We start from the raw sequence: 18742 nt of genomic DNA on the forward strand, positions 1-18742 counted from the left end.
TATTATGAAAAATGTTCCCAGATTGTTAATGAGCAGAAGCGATCAGCAATTCAGACTTAAGAATCTAGAAGATGTCCCCTCCCGCACCGTGTTTGGGCATTAGTTCAGCATTGGCTTGGAGGGAAGAATCACCAAAACCACCACCTGTAGCACCCTGTTTTTCTTATTGTCTTTCGTTCAGGGACTGACAAGGCTTGGCCCTGCTTAGCTTATGGGATATGTAAGGAGGACAGACCCAGAAACATGCAGTTATGGTCTTTGTCCTTTGTATGAGCAGACAGGATTGGGGCAGGGGGAGTAAAGATACCAGCCCTTTATCATCGTTTGCTCTTTGTTTAAGGACAGCTGACAGTGACTGAGCACCCTTCTTATCAGTAGTTGGTTTTAACTTGTTTTAATCATTTGCACTGATCACACTACATTGCTGTGGGAAGGCTGCTCCCCGGTCGCTCTTGTGATGGTGTGTACAATGGCTAAACTTTGTCCCCACAGAGTGTGGGAGTTTGACGCCAGTGCGAGATGGTCCGTGTACTCCGAGACTTCGTTCCGTCAGCTCCTATGGGAACATCCGAGCAGTCACCACGGCTAGGAACCTGAACAAGTCTCTGCAGAACCTCAGCTTAAATGAAGAATGTAAGATGGCTTTCAAGATTCTTTCATTTTTCCTTACCTTTTGTCTCACGTGAGACTTTTTTTTATTTTGTCCCTTTGCCAGTTCTTCCCTGCTATGAAATCTCATGTGGAAGCATCTCGAGCTGACTAAGTGTTCTCGTGCGGTATCTAGCTGCCAGCCCTGAGGGAAGATATGGGCAACCCTTAACCCTAACAGGCTGAAATTCTCTGTTCAATAGTATTGACTTTATAAGCTACCGGAAACCAACCAGGGCACCTTCTGATGCACGTGGTTTTCACCAGCTTGAGTCACTACTGAAGCCTTGATGCTTACCCTCTAATTAAATATTCACTGTTCAGAAAGAGGGCTTGGTGGATTTGCTTTACCAGAGGAATTTCTCTTCACTTGTTGAATGTCACAGGGTTCATAACAATCAGCTGATGCTTGAGCAAAAATTGTTTTTTTGGTAGTATTTGTGTTTCAGTGTCATCCCACTTCCCTTTTGGCAGCTGGAAGCTGTGTTGCGTTTTCTCCTGGGAATCTCAGCACCAGCAGCAGTGCTAGCAGCACCTTGGGCAGCCCTGAGAATGAAGAGTATATCCTGTCATTTGAGACCATCGACAAGATGAGAAGAGTTAGCTCCTACTCCTCGTTGAATTCACTGATCGGTGAGTTGGGCTCTTCCACCTTCCTCTGGTATTTTCTGCTTTCTTTACCCTCCTCTGATTTTGGCTCTAGATAGGTCTCGTTGTAACAGCAAGGGTTATCCTTATGGGTACATGCCATCATGCTATCTGAGTGCGGTTGTATGACGAAATGAGAAAGAGAGTTAACCTGAAGATCTTGGGAGGTAGGGCAGGGAATGGGATGTAGCAATGACATAGCCGCATTTCTGTGGTCATAACCCTATCTTGTGTTACAGAGGGTAGGATTCCTGCTAAGAACCTGAGCATGAAAAGGGTAGCATTTACTGGAATCTTACAGCCCCTGCAGCTTCATGGGCTAGGAAATGGATAGGAAGGCCCTGCATTCCATCGCCCTGATAGCTGGGCTCAATGGCATGGGCTTCTACCCTCAGTTACTTTTCATGTAAGCTGGGTTTAGTCTGCTACATAGCACAGTCTTCAAACCTTGTTAGTCGCTGAGGAAGCCTTACCCAATTGATTTTTCATCTAAGTGCATTATTAAATGGCAGGTGAGAAGGAAGAAACCCTGGCTTTGTCCTAATTAGTTGGCAAGGCAGCTCGGCATTTCACAAAATGAGCTCTGAGCAGAGAGTATCATAGGTGATCACTTCACATCCATTACCGTCCCAACTACATCCTCCTGGAGAAAGTGGGAGAACGCCAGCTGCAGCATCTGGTGATCTGCAGAGCACCAAAGCTAAACAGTCCTGTTCTGCCCTGGAGCCTCAGCCCTCTTGGTAATATGCCGAATGCTGCAGAGTTGAGATGTTGGTGCCTATAGCGAAGGAGGAAGGGAAATGGACTTGCATTTCCACCGCACATGGTTGATTTGCATGTTGGATGTAGTCTGGCATTTCTTGTATAGAACTTAACTGGAAGTTCTGCACTAAACAAGTTCATTTCTTTGATTATTTTTCTGATGGCTTTTTTAGGCATGTCCAATAGCTGATCTTCTTTTCAAACTGGTGTGGTAAGAGCACAGCCAGCTAACATGCAAGGGTCCCAGCGTGTGGAACGGACGCTTACTCTATGGGCTGGAGAAAGTGCACATCAGAGAAATGATGGGGGAGGCTCATAACCTTCCATTATGGTCAGTTGTGTGGGCCCACGATCTTCTCCTAGCTTTAAAAAATCCCTATCTACCATTGTCATATGGAGGAGTAATAACCTGTAGCAAACTGGTGAATGAAAACCCTACACACCACACTCCAGTACTAGAAATATTCTGGGATCCTGCTACCAGACAGATCAGTTGGCATCTATTGTAGAACATTAAGGAATGACTGGAGGTTCCCCAGGCCCTTGAGACAGTTTAAAATGAATCTTGTCCCATCCTAATAAAGTGTCATTAGACTTTTGAACAATCCAGTCACATGACGTAACAGGTAATGACCCTGGTCTGTGCACAACAGGATCACTACAATGCTGCTATCCCTGTGGCAGGTTAAAACCTTAGCTCCCTTCCCTTGCCTCCTCTCTGACCTGGATTCTCCTGCCTATCCTTCCACTGGAAATAGCTGCGGCCTGCTTGATGGTTTGTTTGTGTCTCAGAAGAGCTTTACAGCACAGTTGAGAAAGAGTCTAGAAATGAGCTGGAGATGAGCGAGGGAAACTTAAGAAAACAAAAAGCGGCACTCCAAAGCCTCCCTCATTCATATTCAATCAGGAAGAGCTCATATCCAGCTGTAAACGACATAGCTTATAGAAGTGTTTAAAATTCATAACTTACACGGAATCCCATTACCTTCAGCATTTGCCTGTTTAAAGCTGGAGTTTTTTTCATTTCTGCTAAAGAATTGCAGTCTCCCAACCTGCTCTGTGCTAGGTTCCAAGGGAAAGATTTTTTTCAGAATTTCATCAATTCTGCCCACCGTGTTCGGGCAACCCGTTGCCAGGCAGCAGGCCAGGGGTTGAGTTGACCCTGTAGTGTCCCTCCTTGAACTGACAAGGCCAGCTGGGATGATTGTTAATTCAGATGGAATGTATGGGCCCAAGAGTCAAAGGGGTTAACATGACCCCGTCACTGTCCAGTATTAAATAGGGTTAAACAAGGTTCGGGGGTTGGTATACAAAGACCTGAGCCTGCTGAGTACCATGGCGAACACATTATTAAAAATCCTTTTAACCTTTTATTAAAGATTCAGAAAAGAAGAAAAACAGAGAAATTGAAATATAGAGTATGAAGTAAGCCTTTCACTTTGCCAACATTCCTTGTTCCCTTTCCCTTTAAATTTAGAGTCTCTAAAGGAAAAAGCCCCTTGTTTGATACTCCCTTAGTAGGTATTAAACATGGTAATAACTGTCTTTTGGGGGAAAGGAGAAGTTAGTTGAGATGGGCAGAAGCTGGTCGTGTTGCTAATGTTCCTAGAAGACAGCACAAGACAAAAATACGAAAGAGGGAAGAGAAAAGAACAGCAAAGACAGAAAATCTGTCTCTTGTGTTGATTTTGCCTTGCAGCCTCACTGCTGGAGAAACACAGGCATGGCAGATGGTCTTATTAGCCATTCCAAGCCCTGGCAAACTTGTACCAGTGTCGAGCTGTTCAGGGCATTGCTTTTATCTGCCTCTCTGGACATAGACTTACAGCAGTGTTGTAGCCTTGGCCAGCTAACCCAGACACTTACTAAACAGAAGGCAAAAGGAGAGGGATAGGAACGAAAACAAATAAGGTGGGGAAGGAAGAGAACACACACAGTGGGTGTGTGTGACAATGTCTCTTAACCCAGGTGATAGTCAGGATTTAGTCGGAGCCCGTGGAGATGACAGTGTCATCTGAGACCCTCTCTCTGGCCTGGTCTTATATGAACTTCATTCAGGACCAGGATGCAGAAGGTTCAGGGTCCCAGGAGATGGTGGGGGTGACAGCCATGATGGAGAAATTTGCACCCCCCTTCCTCCTCTCTCATCTTTGTCAGCTAGCATTTGCATCTGTTCATCTGTATTTTTTCCCCAAAAGTCTTTTTTATGGACCCCAAAAAGGATAGATGGGTGCAATAGCCCATCCCCTCATTATTTTGTTCACCAACTAGGGCTAATTTCTGATACACCAGTTTTAGTCCATTAATTTCTGATCTCACACTTCTCTTGTTTACTAGGCATGATCTTAACACAGTCCTTGAGTTAAATTAGTAGACCTTTTCATTTAGATTAATTCAGTCTTTGTCTCTCTTTTCTCCCTTTTCCCATCAACGTTTGCTGTTTGAGGTTATTATGACACTTTAGAAACTTTCACTCACTTCTCACAGTTGAGTTTACAATGCGGGTCAATTTGTAGGCCCAGTTATTACAACATCACCATCCTCTTTCTTTTTTGAGCCCCCTTTAAAGGCAGGTTATTTCCTTAAACCCTTAATCTGCAACAAAGGATGGACACCATGTGCAGCTCAGAGGAGTGGGTATAAACTAAGGAAGAACCTTGCTTGGCATCTGCCCTGTCTGAGGAAGCACCTGGCATTGCTCTTCAGTGCCTGCCCCTCTGGCTGGTGGGAGGAGCAATGGGGACTTGTTTTATAGTTGTGGCCATGCCAGGTGTTCAAGAAAGGGGAAGAAATGAAAAAGGATTTTTTGGAGGAACGGGTCAAATCCATTTTAAAAAACCCGCAGCCCCTAATGTTAAGAAATACAGATCATTCTTGCCTAAAGTTTAACTTTCTGTCCTCTACATTCTTCAGACACACATCCAGCTCTGATTCATTAGCATTCAGGGGCTTCTTTCTCAGTTGCAGTATGTTTTATTAAAGAGTCCTCATTCGCACCCCGTGCCATTTTGCTACAAGGTGCTTGGCATTGAAATTTTCCTCTTATTTTGCTTCAAATATCTCTGCGGGGCAATCCAGGAAAGAGGAGCGAGTCTTTGAGCTGTGTGTGTACAGTTCACAAGATTAGCTGGGTTCTGGCAGGTGACTGTCCCTTGGGTAGTTTTGGGCAGAAGAGTCATCTGTTTCTGGCCTTCCATTGCCCTTAAGCTGGCAGCAGGAAGAATTTTTGGTTACAACAGCTGGTTTGGGGCGGAGGCTAAACCTATTGCAGCCCTTTCCACAGCCAGATCCTCCAGCCATTAATCTGCCTCTTTAAATAGAAAAGGGGAGAAATTAGACATTGGCTTTGGGTGCCATGAGACTGATAACTTTTTTTTCCTACCCAAATGCTATGATTAAAGCCCCTCATTAGCTGTGTCTCATGGTGAAGTGGAGATCATTGCTTGAAAGATAATGCCAAACGCATTCATCAAAGAGGAAAGGAGAAACTTGGAGCCATAAAATGCTGGAGATGGAGTTCGTTTTCCAGTAGGAGAGTTATAAGATTTAATTTGGATGTGGAGGGGAGACTATGCCATGTCATTCAGAACCCCTCCTAGAGCAACAGTTACAGTCAGAGGTGATTGTGATCAGACTGAGAGGGGAAGAGGGGAGGCAGACCATAGGCAAATGGGAGAGTGAGGGGACAGAGTGGGGTAGATTTGGGGAGTGAGAACACTGACAATGGACCTAAATTTGCAATTAGATAATTGATTTAAAATCTTGTAAGTGCATCTTTACAGTGATGAGTAATTAGCTGACAGCAATGACCATATTGTTAGTAAGTATAAAATAGTAAACTAAGATATTGACTATATTCTATGAAAACTAAATGCCACTCATAGGCTTAAGCACTATTGCACTTGTTTATGCAATAAATATGCTGTAGTGTGTTCCATAGCATGCCATACGCTACGTAAAGAATATGGAAAAGCCTGGTGAGATGGGCTGGTGGGGAATGCCAGCACACAGGTGTAAGTGAGGAACTAGTGGGACAGTGGGGAATGCCAGGACGGGTGGGGAATGCTGGAATGCCTGGGAGTAGAGCAGCACATTTTTTTTCTACGGTAGCTGTTGAAACTGAGTTGTCTTGGCCACAACCATGCACCCAATTGAATGTGTAAGGGAGACGGGAAGTGGGTTAGTGGTGGTGGATTCTGAAGGTCCCTTTGAACACTGTGCTCATAACTACCTCGATCCTGAGGGTACGCACCTTTTTCCTCAAGTCTCCTCTGGGATTAGCGAAGCATCAGAAAGCCCATGCTCTGCTGTGTGGGTCGCTCTTGGGGAGGAACTTTAAATTAGCTTTCCCTCTGGTGCAGACTGCACTGCATAAAGCAGTGGGGAAAACCTGGGCTTGGCAGCCGTCCTGAGCCACCTCTCCCCTACGTCACTGGGACTAGCCCACTGAGCGTTTTTCTGCATTGCCATGTCTTTTGGGAAGGCGTTTATAATCGATTCTATCACCAGCTTCATCTTAGAGCGGCTTTAGCCTTGGGAACTACTGCTCCTCTGCCCTCTCCGAGTAGGAGCACAGCATTCAGAGGGTCCAGAGAGGCTGGAATGGGGAGGTATCCTCAGGATACCCTAGGTATAAGGTTAAGATTCGGTCATGGGTATTTTTAGTAAAAGTCAGGGACAGGTCACAGGCAATAAACAAACATTCACGGAAGCTCACAACCTGTGCCTGACTTTTACTAAAAATACGCTGGGGGTGGCGGGACAGACAGTGTGCTGCCGGGGCTTGCAGCTGCTCCAGCCCCCTGCTGCTCCTGGAGTAGGGGCTTACCACTGACCCAACCCCAGCCGCTGCTCCGGTGGCCAGGGACCGCTGCCCTGGCGGGCCCTACGGCTGGCCGCCGGTCAGCTGTTTGGTGGCTCTGGGGCTGGCTGCCGGTCAGCCATTCCAGCAGCTGCTCCAGCAGTGCCTGGGCTGACCGCTGCTCCAGCCCTGCCCCAGAAGAAGTCCCGGAGGTCCCGGAAAGTCATGGAATCCGTGACTTCTGTGACAGACTCGTAGCCTTACCTATGAATAGACCAAGGGTTCCGCCTATAAGCTGTGTGATCTCTGCAAGAAATGTTAATTCTCCAACTGCTGTCAGGCAGTATTTTGTCCCTAAGGAGTTGGGCTGCCACTCACACCTACTGAAGTAGAGTTCACAGAGCCATCAGAATTTTAGATCTTTTCTCTATCCGAATCTAGGTCTCACAGGATCTTATGTTTTACTCATGGGAAGAGAAGAGGGAGGTGGGGGATAAATTACAATGCAGAGGTGGGATGAACAGTGATGAGAATTATGTATCAGAATCCACATATACCCCACACTGTTCAGTCTGAAATAGTTCAGCTACCTGTGTCAGTCCAAAACTTGTTTTTCACTTCAGGCAGAACATGCAAAAACAAATCAGAGCTGTTGTCTCCAATCGAAAATGCACAGATGCTGAGGTTTTGGTCAATTTGTGGGGTGTGGACTGCATCTCATTTTGGAGCTCCAGGTTTAGAATCACTGCAGTATTTAAAAGAGGCAAAAAACCTGATAAAGCCAAACCAAGGGAAGAGATTAAATAAAGACACTGAGGTTTTAATTTGTGTGTGCTGCACAGCTGTGCCCTTGCTGGACTCGGGTTGCAAGGTTGAAGATCTAAACCAATTGTGCTGCCCTGATGTTTGCTGTTAAATTGTATGAAGAGTTATGCACACCCGTACAAAACCAAAACAATCAGTGAAGAAAGGCAATTTCTTTTGACGTTCATAGCTGAAAGGAATTGTTTTGTAAATCTGTACTGCAAGGTCTATTTAACCAGTGTTGAATCAGTCCAACTAATTACAGAGCTGTCGTTTTAAATTAACTCTCCCCACTTGCCTAGTGCTTTGTCTGTGTCGCGTGGATTTTTTTTATAGTAGTCCATTATGTGAAATGAAACCACTGTTCCCTCCTGCTGTCCGTATCTCCTTTCATTATCACACTGACTCAGGTGGGTCAGGTTTAACAAGGAGCTGTCAGATGCATCATTCAGCTGAATCCATTCGATGAGCAACACTTTTGTTAGGAAAAAAATAATAATACTGTAGTGAGGGAAGGGAACACACCTCCAAGCACTATCTCTAATGAGTCTAAAAAGCCTTTATAGAAATTCCCTCTGTTCTTTTCAGAAGCTGTTGAGCGAATGAGGAATTGCATTGGTGAAGTCCTCCCCCTCCCCTCCCTCCGCCCCCAAAGCTTAGATATTTAAAAAATATCTTGGGGGGTTTTCTTCCTGCTTGCGTCATGAGTGAGGGCGTTATCAGAGGGGCTGGAAATACTGAAAACTAGATTCCCTCCTGCTCCCACCTTCTTCTCTCCCCTCCACCGCCCCGCTTGCTCTTTCTTTAAAAGAAACCAACCCCTTTAGATTCCCAGCAGCCCTTATGTAACTTCCAGTACAGACCCAAACGCATTGGAGGCAGAAAGCTGAGCAGGCTTCAGGGAGCCTTTGCAGCAGTGTTACCTGACTGGCTGCGTCAGTGAATGGTACACTTTCCCCCCAGGCTTTTATCACCTTGCCTGTCTTGTTTGAGTTGTTTTCAAGGTGAATTTGGTGCTTGTGAAAACTCAGTCTAACAACAGTGGCCTGTAGCCTGGCAAACAGACAGGCACTGTGCCATCTTCTTCTGATTATCTTTGGGATTGCAGTCCTGGCCTTCTCCGGAGCAGAGACTTGCTTTGTTTTCTGATGATTTTTCTTTACTTTAAATATGAATAAACAGCTTCTAAGGAGGGGGATACATTTTCCCTTATGGTCAAAGCCAGAATTTGAAGCTAGATGTGTAGAAGTGGAAGACATGCTACATTCTTCCCTGTCACCAAGCAGAGCCACCTAGCCCTTATTCCCCTAAACTTACACCCAGCGTGTCAGTGTGTTGTCTGTTTTTTTAACACTTTTGGTTATGGCCTCTGCAAACATAGAGACAAAATGGAGCATGAATCTTTTTGGAGTCTGGCTCATCTTGCACCTGCCATTATATCATGAAGGGCAAATTTGACATTGTTGCATCTTTGTGTAGCCCCAAATTGTTTCCAGGATCGGTGACGATCCTGTGTGAACCCTATGTATTGGAAGAGTGAGGAAAGCTTGTGACAGTCTGAACAACTGCATGGCCAGCATGTTACTGTTCAAAGGGTGTTGTCAACAGTGTAGAGCCGAGAGATCTGCATACGCAGCTCTTGGTAGTGTTAATAGACATCACTCTGCTAAATCCCTTGGGCTCTAGTGGGATGAGAGGCACTTTAATTTGCAGGTTGTATGAGGCCATGGAAGTTACTCGCTGCCTTGCAGTTTGCAGAATGTCCTGTCACATCATGGTGAATTTTTCTGGCAAAAGGAAGATTCCCTTGTAACCTAGAGAAGCATATGGGAAAGAGTGCGGGCTGTGCACTGCTCGAGCTTGTAACTGCATTCGGCTTCCATTGTGGGCCCGAGGTCAAAACTGAACTGTCAGCATCTGTTTTCTCTTGGCCTGAGTGCAGGTACAGAAGCTCTCCAAGGTGAGTGCTTGCTTGTCAACCAAGGGACTGCAGCTTCCTAACGTAATGCTTTATATTTAGATGCACACGGGGAAATGAGACAGCTTTCCACATCATTTACAATTCACTGTGACTCATTTGAAAATCCTATTTTAGTTCCCTTTTGTCACTACAGCACCTACCTTATACCTCTCAAATGGCTCTGCTCCCAAGATCGGTGTTATAACCATAGTACATGGCAAATTGTGTAGGAGGTGTAAAAGAAATTGCTAATGTGCCTAAAACCAGTCAAATAAAATGTTCACCGGAGCCTTCTCAATCATACAAACTCTTATTTATTTGATGTGTAAAGTGCATTTATCACTCCCTCCCAGTGCATGTACTAAACAGCAGACATTCAGTGATCAAGTTGGTAATTAATAAATTGACTTAATTGCAGTTTGAAGGATTAACTCAACCTTCCACCCTGTAAAATGAATCATAGGACTGGAAGGGACCTCGAGAGGTCATCTAGTCCAGTCCCCTGCACTCATGGCAGGACTAAGCATTATCTAGACCATCCCTGACAGGTGTTTGTTTAACCTGCTCTTAAAAATCCCCAGTGATGGCGATTCCACAACCTCCCTAGGCAATTTATGCCAGAGCTTAATCACCCTGACAGTTAGGAAGTTAATAAAGAGCCCTGATACCTCATTATTAGCATTTAGATGTTAAATACACCTGTGGGATGTATAAAGTTCTGAACGTACCAGCTGCGTAGCTAACCTTTAATAGGGCAAAAGGATTTTAATAAATGTATCTGTTCAGAGAGACTCAAGACTTCTTACCCATGGAGTAGACTTAGGACAAGATGGTCAAGTGACTTGCTCCAAGGGACTAGAAATTAAGTATTTTGGATGCTAATTCCGGGCAGATATTCTGTCTGTCTGTGTGTCTGTAACCCTTGCAGACTTCCCAAAGGGATCACACAGTGGGAGTTTTCTTCTATTTCTTGGACTGTGTTTGAGTGCTTACCTTGATCTTTTCTAACTGCCATTGTAAAGTTCAACAGCAGCTCTTATCTTGGGAGGAAATTAGTCCACATCAGAGGCCTGGGGGTGACTGCAGCTTTCTGATTTTTGTGTGCTCTCCCTGTTTTTCTGTCCTAGGAGTTTCTTTCAATAGTGTTTACACCCAAATTTGGAGAGTCCTTCTACATCTGGCTGCTGACCCCTACCCTGATGTCTCAGATGTGGCCATGAAAGTACTCAACAGCATTGCCTACAAGGTATGACTGCCAGTCTTCATGTATCTCTAAGCTTTTATGTTTTGAGGTTTTTTTTCATACCCAGGCAAAGTGTGGGTAGACGGAATCTGCATATACCCGGTTGGAAGGCTATGAGAAGCGATCGTTGCTCTGTCTGAGCCAGGACAGTACTGGCAGAGAAGGAACTTTAACATTCCAAAACTAAAACACTCAGACAAGCTCCGAGCCAAATGAAAAAGACTATGTGGGGGAGAGGCTGGAATTTTTTCAGAGATGCCTTTGTTAGCTAGGGGCCTTAAAAACTGAGTTTTGCTTACTTGCCTAGCGAGTAGATCAAAACCTGGGTGATGTCGTACAGATACTTCAGTAAATTATCCCTTTGCAAACTGATCTAGATTATGCAAGTGGGACTGGCCTGCAGACTGAAGCCACAATGGCTCTCCAACCCAGGTGAACTAGTACATGTGAGTCTGCATGCGGACACCCTTCCCGCTCCTCATCTCTTCAATACTGGCCTTAATCACCATGCTCACCACATTTCATCCTGCGAGGATGATGTGAGAAATCCCTGGAGACTGTCGTCACTGGTACTCCTGAATTGCCAGCATAGGGAGCTGTAATAGCAACCCTCACCTTCCACCAGAAACCAAGCACCTGGCCACTTCAGTACTTCTAATCACCAACAGCCCCCACTGGATTGCGCTGGGTCGCCATTTAGACACACTCCTCCCCCCACATTGGGATTCCACCTTCACAGTTGCTCCAGCATTAAGACCATGAGCTATTCGAAAGCAAGATGGTGTCTTTTACTGATTTCTGAGGACTAACCCCATCACTTAGACTTGAGCTCCTGGGTTAGCATGGCTGTAAGAGATGTCAGCAGCAACATCCACTATTCAGTGTTAGAGACCTCCTGCTTTAAATCTGCTTTTCCCTTAAGAGGATAATTCTTAATTTAAACCCTTCGTTACTTGTTTTGAATACACACATGGCTCAGCCTGCAGACTTCAAGTCTGCGCGCTGTGGTTTTTTGGATATTGAATAACTTAACCTGTTAGGTGGTGAACGGAGATCTCCCGTTGGTGGCTTAGACACCCAGATAAATCTGTGCATCAGATTGGCAGATCTCCAATTCAGAGAAGTGATGAGGGGGAGAAATTAAAGCTTTCAGACTTCCCTTTCTGTACCACATATGGTAATTATTAGACTTTTTGCAAAATGAAGCTCTAGTTCTGCTAGAATTATAGGATTGGCATGGCCATACTGACGATCTAGGTTCTCCTTTTCTAGTCTTTCCTATTTTTCTGGGGCTTACTCCCTTGCTATAAAAAGAGCTCCATGAGCACTACCAGAGAGGTGGTTGTGTCCACTAAACATCTTCACTAGCGCAATACAATGCTGCTTAGCCAGCAGGAGCCATGCAATTTTGAACATTATGGTGTCCGGGTGGGCAATGAATGTTGTGCCATGACTAGTAAATTTTCATGGTAATTTTTTACGGCTCTGTCAAGTGCCACAGGGCTTAGGTCCAAGTTCCTGTTTCTCTGGAGGCCACAATTAATTCTGTATTTTGGGGGTTGCTATCCTAGTTTGCTGACTGGTCCCCTATCTTCTGTCTGGCAGTATGCCTAGGACCCCAAATCCCAGGCATCTTCCGAGGGTAGGAAGCTGCAGTAAGGGCCAAAGGCAATTGGAAAAACCCTCTCATGTCCATGAAAGCAGCCCAAGTTTCACTGGGCATCAGCATGTGCACAGCTGATTGAGAAGTGGAGAGCTGCTGCTCAGGAGGGAGGGCGAAGGAGGATGGGGATTCAGAGCTTTGTGGAATGGAATGGAATGGAATGGCTGTCCACTGAGGATTTCGTCAGCTTGAGTGCACAGACCTCTTACATCTCATGCTCCACTTCCCAGGCGACTGCTCTATGGCCCTTGTGCTGTCTCAGAGGCAGTGATGTTTCAGATGGTTTTACACCCTAAATAATTGAAGCATTTGTCTTTGCAAGGATTTTTCAGCTGCAGATACTTGACCTTTTGCCAAGTTTCTCTCTCCCCTTCCTTAGCCATAAAGTTGAGGAAGCGCCAGTGTATGTAATTTGTCCAGGCACAGATGACAGTGCTTCAGGCAGCCACATGGGTAGCGGGAGTTTGGTTCTTAGTGCCTCATGATACTGTGGGTCTCCTTCCACCCCCACTTCTCTCAATGCCAAATGGTCTCTCTGGTTCCTAAAAAGGAACTTAGCTTATAGGGTCTTATTAAAAACCCATCTAAATGGAGAGTTAAGGCTGCGAATCCCTGGTCAGATCTGGCCCTAACTCATTTCATTGTGCCTATAAATCCCACCAGTGAGAGCTCCTGCCAGGATTACAGCCTTAACTTCACAGGTCCCCACTCGTGTGAGCTGAGGCCGATCCTGGAGTCCCTGACGTTATTTAAATGGAGTTCTTGCCATTGAATTTCCGTTTTAGGTTAATTTTGAGTTTGCACCTTTTAGGTTTTTTTAATGTATTTTCTTAAACACCCAGCAGTGACTAGAGGTGAGCTGGATAATACCCGGTGAACTCACTGTGCCCTTGAAAATGTCTTGACATTCAGCTCAGAGAAGATTGTCTGGAGAGTCCCGACCCCCACCACCACCACAGGCCCACACGTTCTCTCTTCTCTTCCATGGAGCCACAGCAGTCCTGGGAGTTTAAGCTTATTTGTCAGAATCCTTAATGTGCCGATCAGACTTTGGATGAGCAAAACCAGGCTCCTTTCGTGTACTGGATTGCCACCGGTCCATTGTTCCTCTTGAGCCGGACTGTACAGTACAGATGCTAGACATTCATTTCACTGTTGGAAGGCACTTTCATAGCACTGTGATTGGCATGGGATATGAACCTGCAGAGAATAGAATACTGTACATGGAGACGTAGGGAGGCATAGTCCATTGGGTGAATGTGGGAGTCACAGGCATGTTAAAGCCACACTCGAAGTCTCTAGGAGACTGCAGCGACAGTATTTTAAATCAGAATAATTTTGCTAAATTGGATTTTTAAAAAGCATTGAAATACACAGTGTTGTCTCTGGGGCTGATTAGGCATTGCTAGGACTCATGTTGGGTTGGTTTTAGCCTAGCAATTGAATTTAAAAAATAAATTGGAATTAAAGAACTTTCCTTCCAAACTCCAACTCCGAAAACCCCAAACTTGTTTTCTGGTGTCTCTGTTGAATTGAAAGAATGAGATCCCAGCGAGTGACACTGGCCCTTGAAGACTCTGATCATGATTAATTAACGAAGCTCCTTCCCAGGTTGCTTCATCCAGCTATTTTCAGTGGAAGGCCTGAGGCTCATTCACCTTGATAGTTACTCCTGTGTAACATGCCCTCCTCGTCAGGCACTGCCGTGCATGAACACGCAGTTCGCTCTCTTTATCTGACATTGTTATTCAGAGTTACCATCTCCCCCCCGCACCCCAAAAAAAAAGGATGTGATGTGAATACTACAGGAACAAACCTCCAAAAGAGGGAGTAGGAGAACAGCTGCCTCAAGTGGGTTATTTCAAGCTGTCTCTTTGTATCACTAAACCATGGCGCTGAAATTTCAGGACTTGGTCACTACTTTAGCAAAGAGGGATTTCTGTTCCCCTTTAAGAAAAGGGAGGGTCCTTTGTGTAACTCATTTCACTTCATATCCCTGCTGTGTATAGCTTGGTCTGACTTCAGCCTCTCTGGAGAGCCAAGCTGGCCTGAGCCACTTGTGATGAGGGAGACCTGCCTGCAAAATTCTTCAAACCATGGAGCATTTGTGACTAAATTAGTTAATTATGGACTATATATAGTTAACTAGTTATCTTCTACCCTCCCTCCACTCTCATCATGTGACCTTCTCCCTGCCCCAGATAATGGCTTCAGTGCTAGAAGGTTTTATTTGCACTACAGAGAGGGCAGTGATGTTAGAGCATCTGTGTCTAATGGAGAAGGTGGGTAGCATGGGAAAGCAGCTGTTTCAGAACATATTGGTAGGCTAGTTCAGGTGCCAGGCCTTGTTACTAAGAGCACATAGCAGCTGCTCTTGTGTTTGGATAGCATGTGGCTGTACTGTATTCTAACAGAATCGTGACCACTCATGCACCTTTGGAGCCAGATCTGTGACATTCAAGAGGGATTGATTCTCCTAAAAGCAATTGACATTGTGAGTTTTCTGCTAGGTCATCTCAGGGGAAGGGAGGAAAGAAGAAAGCTGAGACTGCCTAATGATCCTCTGGCTCCCTCAAAGAAGAGTGGCAGGACAGAGGCAGTATGTGCTCTCAAGCACGAGTGCCTCAATTTTGGGTCCGCCGTGAATTGTGTGTGGAAAGTGCAAAGGCAGAGAGTGCTGCTCCCACTGGGTGCAAGATCTGCCTTTTATGCTCACTGACGGCGTGGATCCCAGCAAGCCGTGCACACAGCTCTTCTGTTCACCTGCCTTGTATTTCTGTGACTGCCCTGATCATCTCATGGTTAGCATACTTTCTACTGGATAAAAGCCCTGCAGCTGGGAGGTTCTGTTACCCAGGCCCTGATTCTTTCACTCCACTGTACAATGCAGGATCTCCAGGTGTTTCAAGAGGCGATAAAAGTCAGTTTGCCCACGTGACTTTTGGGGGATAGCGTGAACTGCTGCTCTTAGTTCCAGCAGGTTTTTGATGGCGCAGTGGCGCTTCTGTCCCTTAAAAGCACTTCCAGCATGCAAGAGCCCGGAGGAGCAGGAGGGTCTGAGTTTTGGGGTTTTAAGCAAACTGAAGATTTTTCCTTTTTTTAGAAGGGGGTGTGGTTGCCCTGGGCTGGCAGCATGCGCAGGCTGGGGGAAGGTGAGACAGCTGTTTATTGATTTCCTCACTGTCCCTCGTCTGGCTGCCACTCGAAGCTACAGCCAGCCTTCCTTAGCTGGATGGAAAATCATTTCTCTTGCATTTTCAGTTGAACTGTCCCGTTCTAAACTGCTTTTTGAACACCGTTAAAACAGTGACCCCTTTTGCTGCAGGGGTGCCTGCTTTTCAGTGGTGGATGAAGTGACCTGTATATATCCCTTACCTTCCTCACAGCAGTGTTGTAAGGCTACATGTTTGTAAGGTGCTTTGAGATCCTCTGGTTGAAGGGCTGCATTGCGTCAAGCTGATCCCAGAAAACTGAACATACGAATGGCCACACTGGCTCAGACCACTAGTCCATCTAGCCCAATATCCTGTCTTCCGAGAGTGGACAATGCCACATGCTTCAAAGGCATTGAACAGAACAAGGCAATCATCAAGTGATCCCCCTTGTCGTCCAGTCCCAGCATGTGGCAGTCAGAGGCTTAGGGACACTCAGAGCACAGGGTTGCCTCCTTGACCATCTTGGACAATAGCCATTGATGGACCTGTCCTCCATGAATTTATCTAATTTTTTTAATCCAGTTGTAGTTCTGGCCTTCACCACATCCTCTGGCAACAAGTTTCACAAGTTGACTGGGCGTTGTGTAAAGAAGTACTTCCTTATATTTGTTTTTAGTCTGCTGCCTATTAATTTCATTGGGTGAACATAAGAACGGTCAGACCAAAGGTCCTTCTAGCCCAGTGTCCTGTCTTCCGACAGTGGCCAATGCCAGGTGCCCCAGAGGGAATGAACAGAACAGGGAATCATCAAGTGATCCATCCCCTGTTGCCCATTCCCAGCTTCTGGCAAACAGAGGCTAGGGACACCATCCCTGCCCATCCAGGCTTATAGCGATTGATGGACCTATCCAGGATGACCCCTGGTTCTTGTGTTATGTGAAGGGGTAAATAACACTTTTTTATTCACTTTATTCACTTTTGCCACAGCATTCCTGATTTTATAGACCTCGATTATATCCCCCCTTAGTTGTCTCTTTTCCAAGCTGAACAATGTCAGTCTTTTTAATATCAGAGGGGTAGCCGTGTTAGTCTGGATCTGTAAAAAGCAACAGAGAGTCATGTACATGCATCCGACGAAGTGGGCATTCACCCACGAAAGCTTATGCTACAATACATCTGTTAGTCTTAAAGGTGCCACAGGACTCGCTGAGTCTTTTTAATAGCTCTTTATAGGGAAATTGTTCCATATCCATAATCATCTTCGTTGCCGTTCTCTGTACCTTTTCCATTTCTGATGTATCTTTTTTTTTTTTTTTTTTTTTTGGATGGGTGACCAGAACTGCATGCAGTATTCAGGGTGCCGGGGATTTATAAAGTGGCATTTTTATGGTCTTACTATCTCTTTCTTTCCTAATGGTTCCTAATGTTCTGTTTGCTTTTTTGATTGCCGCTGCACACTGAACAGATATTTTCAGAGAGCTATCCACAATGACCCCAAGAGCTCTTCCTTGAGTTTTAACAGCTAATTTAGACCTCATCATTTTGTATGCATAACTGGGATTGTGTTTTCCAATGTGCATTACTTTGCACTTATCAGCGTTGAATTTCATCTGCCGTTTTTGCTGCCCAGTCACCCAGTTTAGTGAGATCCCTTTGTAACTCTTTGCAGTCAGCTTTGGACTTAACTATCTTGAGTAATTTTGTATCTTCTGCAAATTTTGCCCCTCCCTGTTTACACCTTTTACCAGATCATTTACAAATGTGTTCAACAGCATTGGTACCGATACAGATCCCTGGGGAACAACACTATTTACCTTTCTCCATTCTGAAAATTGACTGTTTAGTCCTATCCTTTGTTTCCTGTCTTTTAACCAGTTACTGATCCATGAGAGAACCTTCCCTCTTATCCTATGACTGCTTAGTTTGCTTAAGAGCCTTTTGTGAGGGACCTTGTCAAAGGTTTTCTGAAAGTCCAAGTACACTGTATCCACTGGATCACCCTTGTCCACGTGTTTGACCCTGTCAAAGAATTCTGATAGATTGGTGTGGCGTGATTTCCCTGCACAAAAGCCATGTTGACTTTCCACAACAAATTGTGTTTGTGTCTGATAATTCTGTTCTTTCCTCTAGTTTCAACCAATTTGCCTGGTACTGAAGTTAGCTTACTGGCCTGTAATTGCCAGGATCGCCTCTGGAGCCTTTTAAAAAAATTGGCATTACATTAACTATCCTCAAATCATCCATTACGGAAGCTGATTTAAATGACAGGTTACATACCCCAGTTAATAGTTCTGCAATTTCATATACGAGTTCCTTCAGAACTCTTGGGTGAATACTATCGAGTACTGGGGGACTTTTTATAGTTTAATTTATCAATTTGTTCCAAAACCACCTCTATTGACTTCTCAACCTGAGACTGCACCTCAGATTTGTCACCTAAAATGAATGGCTCAGGTGTGGGAATCTCCCTCAAATCCTCTGCAATGAAGACAGATGCAAACAATTCATATAGCTTCTCTGCCATTGCCTTGTCTTCCTTGAGTGCACCTTTAGCATCTTGATTGGCCAGTGACCCCACTGATTGTTTAGAAACCTTCCTGCTTCTGATGTACTTTAAATATTTTTGCTGTTCATTTTTGTCTTTTGCTAGTTGCTCCTCCAAATTCTTTCTCAGACTGTCTAATTAAACTTTTACCCTTGACTTGAGTTTTATGCCTCTTTTTATTTTCTTCAAGATTTGACTTCCAGTATTTTTGCCTGTAACCAGTTCTTTTACTCTGTTGTTTAGCCATGGTGGCCTTTTTTTTTTTTTTTTTTTTGGTCCTCTTACTACTCAAGGTGTAGAAGTTCAATATTATTATGCAGGACCTAGAAGTGGGCGATGGGAAGAAGATAGGAGTCTTTGGGTAACAGCTGTACTTACAGTGAAAGTTCTTACAGGAGTGTGAAATCTGGATTGGAACTTTTGTTTGAAGGAGGGTAAATTTTGAGTATGATAGGAAATCCAGCACTTCTTTCCTGAGATATGAGAGAGAAAAATCTCGTTGCTGCAAGGTAA

At 44.9% G+C, this 18742-nt stretch overlaps 1 protein-coding gene across 2 annotated transcripts in view; it reads left to right on the forward strand.

Moving 5' to 3' along the window:
• The window catches only part of RPTOR (regulatory associated protein of MTOR complex 1), a 293281-nt gene that overhangs the window by 216754 nt on the left and 57785 nt on the right, over window positions 1–18742 (forward strand). For both annotated transcript variants that reach the window (XM_054047579.1, XM_054047580.1), the window contains exons 19-21: window positions 493–633; window positions 1123–1281; window positions 10751–10869. In XM_054047579.1, coding sequence (XP_053903554.1) covers window positions 493–633; window positions 1123–1281; window positions 10751–10869 — 419 coding nt within the window. The remainder of the gene's footprint in view (window positions 1–492; window positions 634–1122; window positions 1282–10750; window positions 10870–18742) is intronic.

This window comes from Malaclemys terrapin, chromosome 13 (assembly GCF_027887155.1).
Source record: "Malaclemys terrapin pileata isolate rMalTer1 chromosome 13, rMalTer1.hap1, whole genome shotgun sequence".
NCBI lineage: Eukaryota > Metazoa > Chordata > Testudines > Emydidae > Malaclemys > Malaclemys terrapin.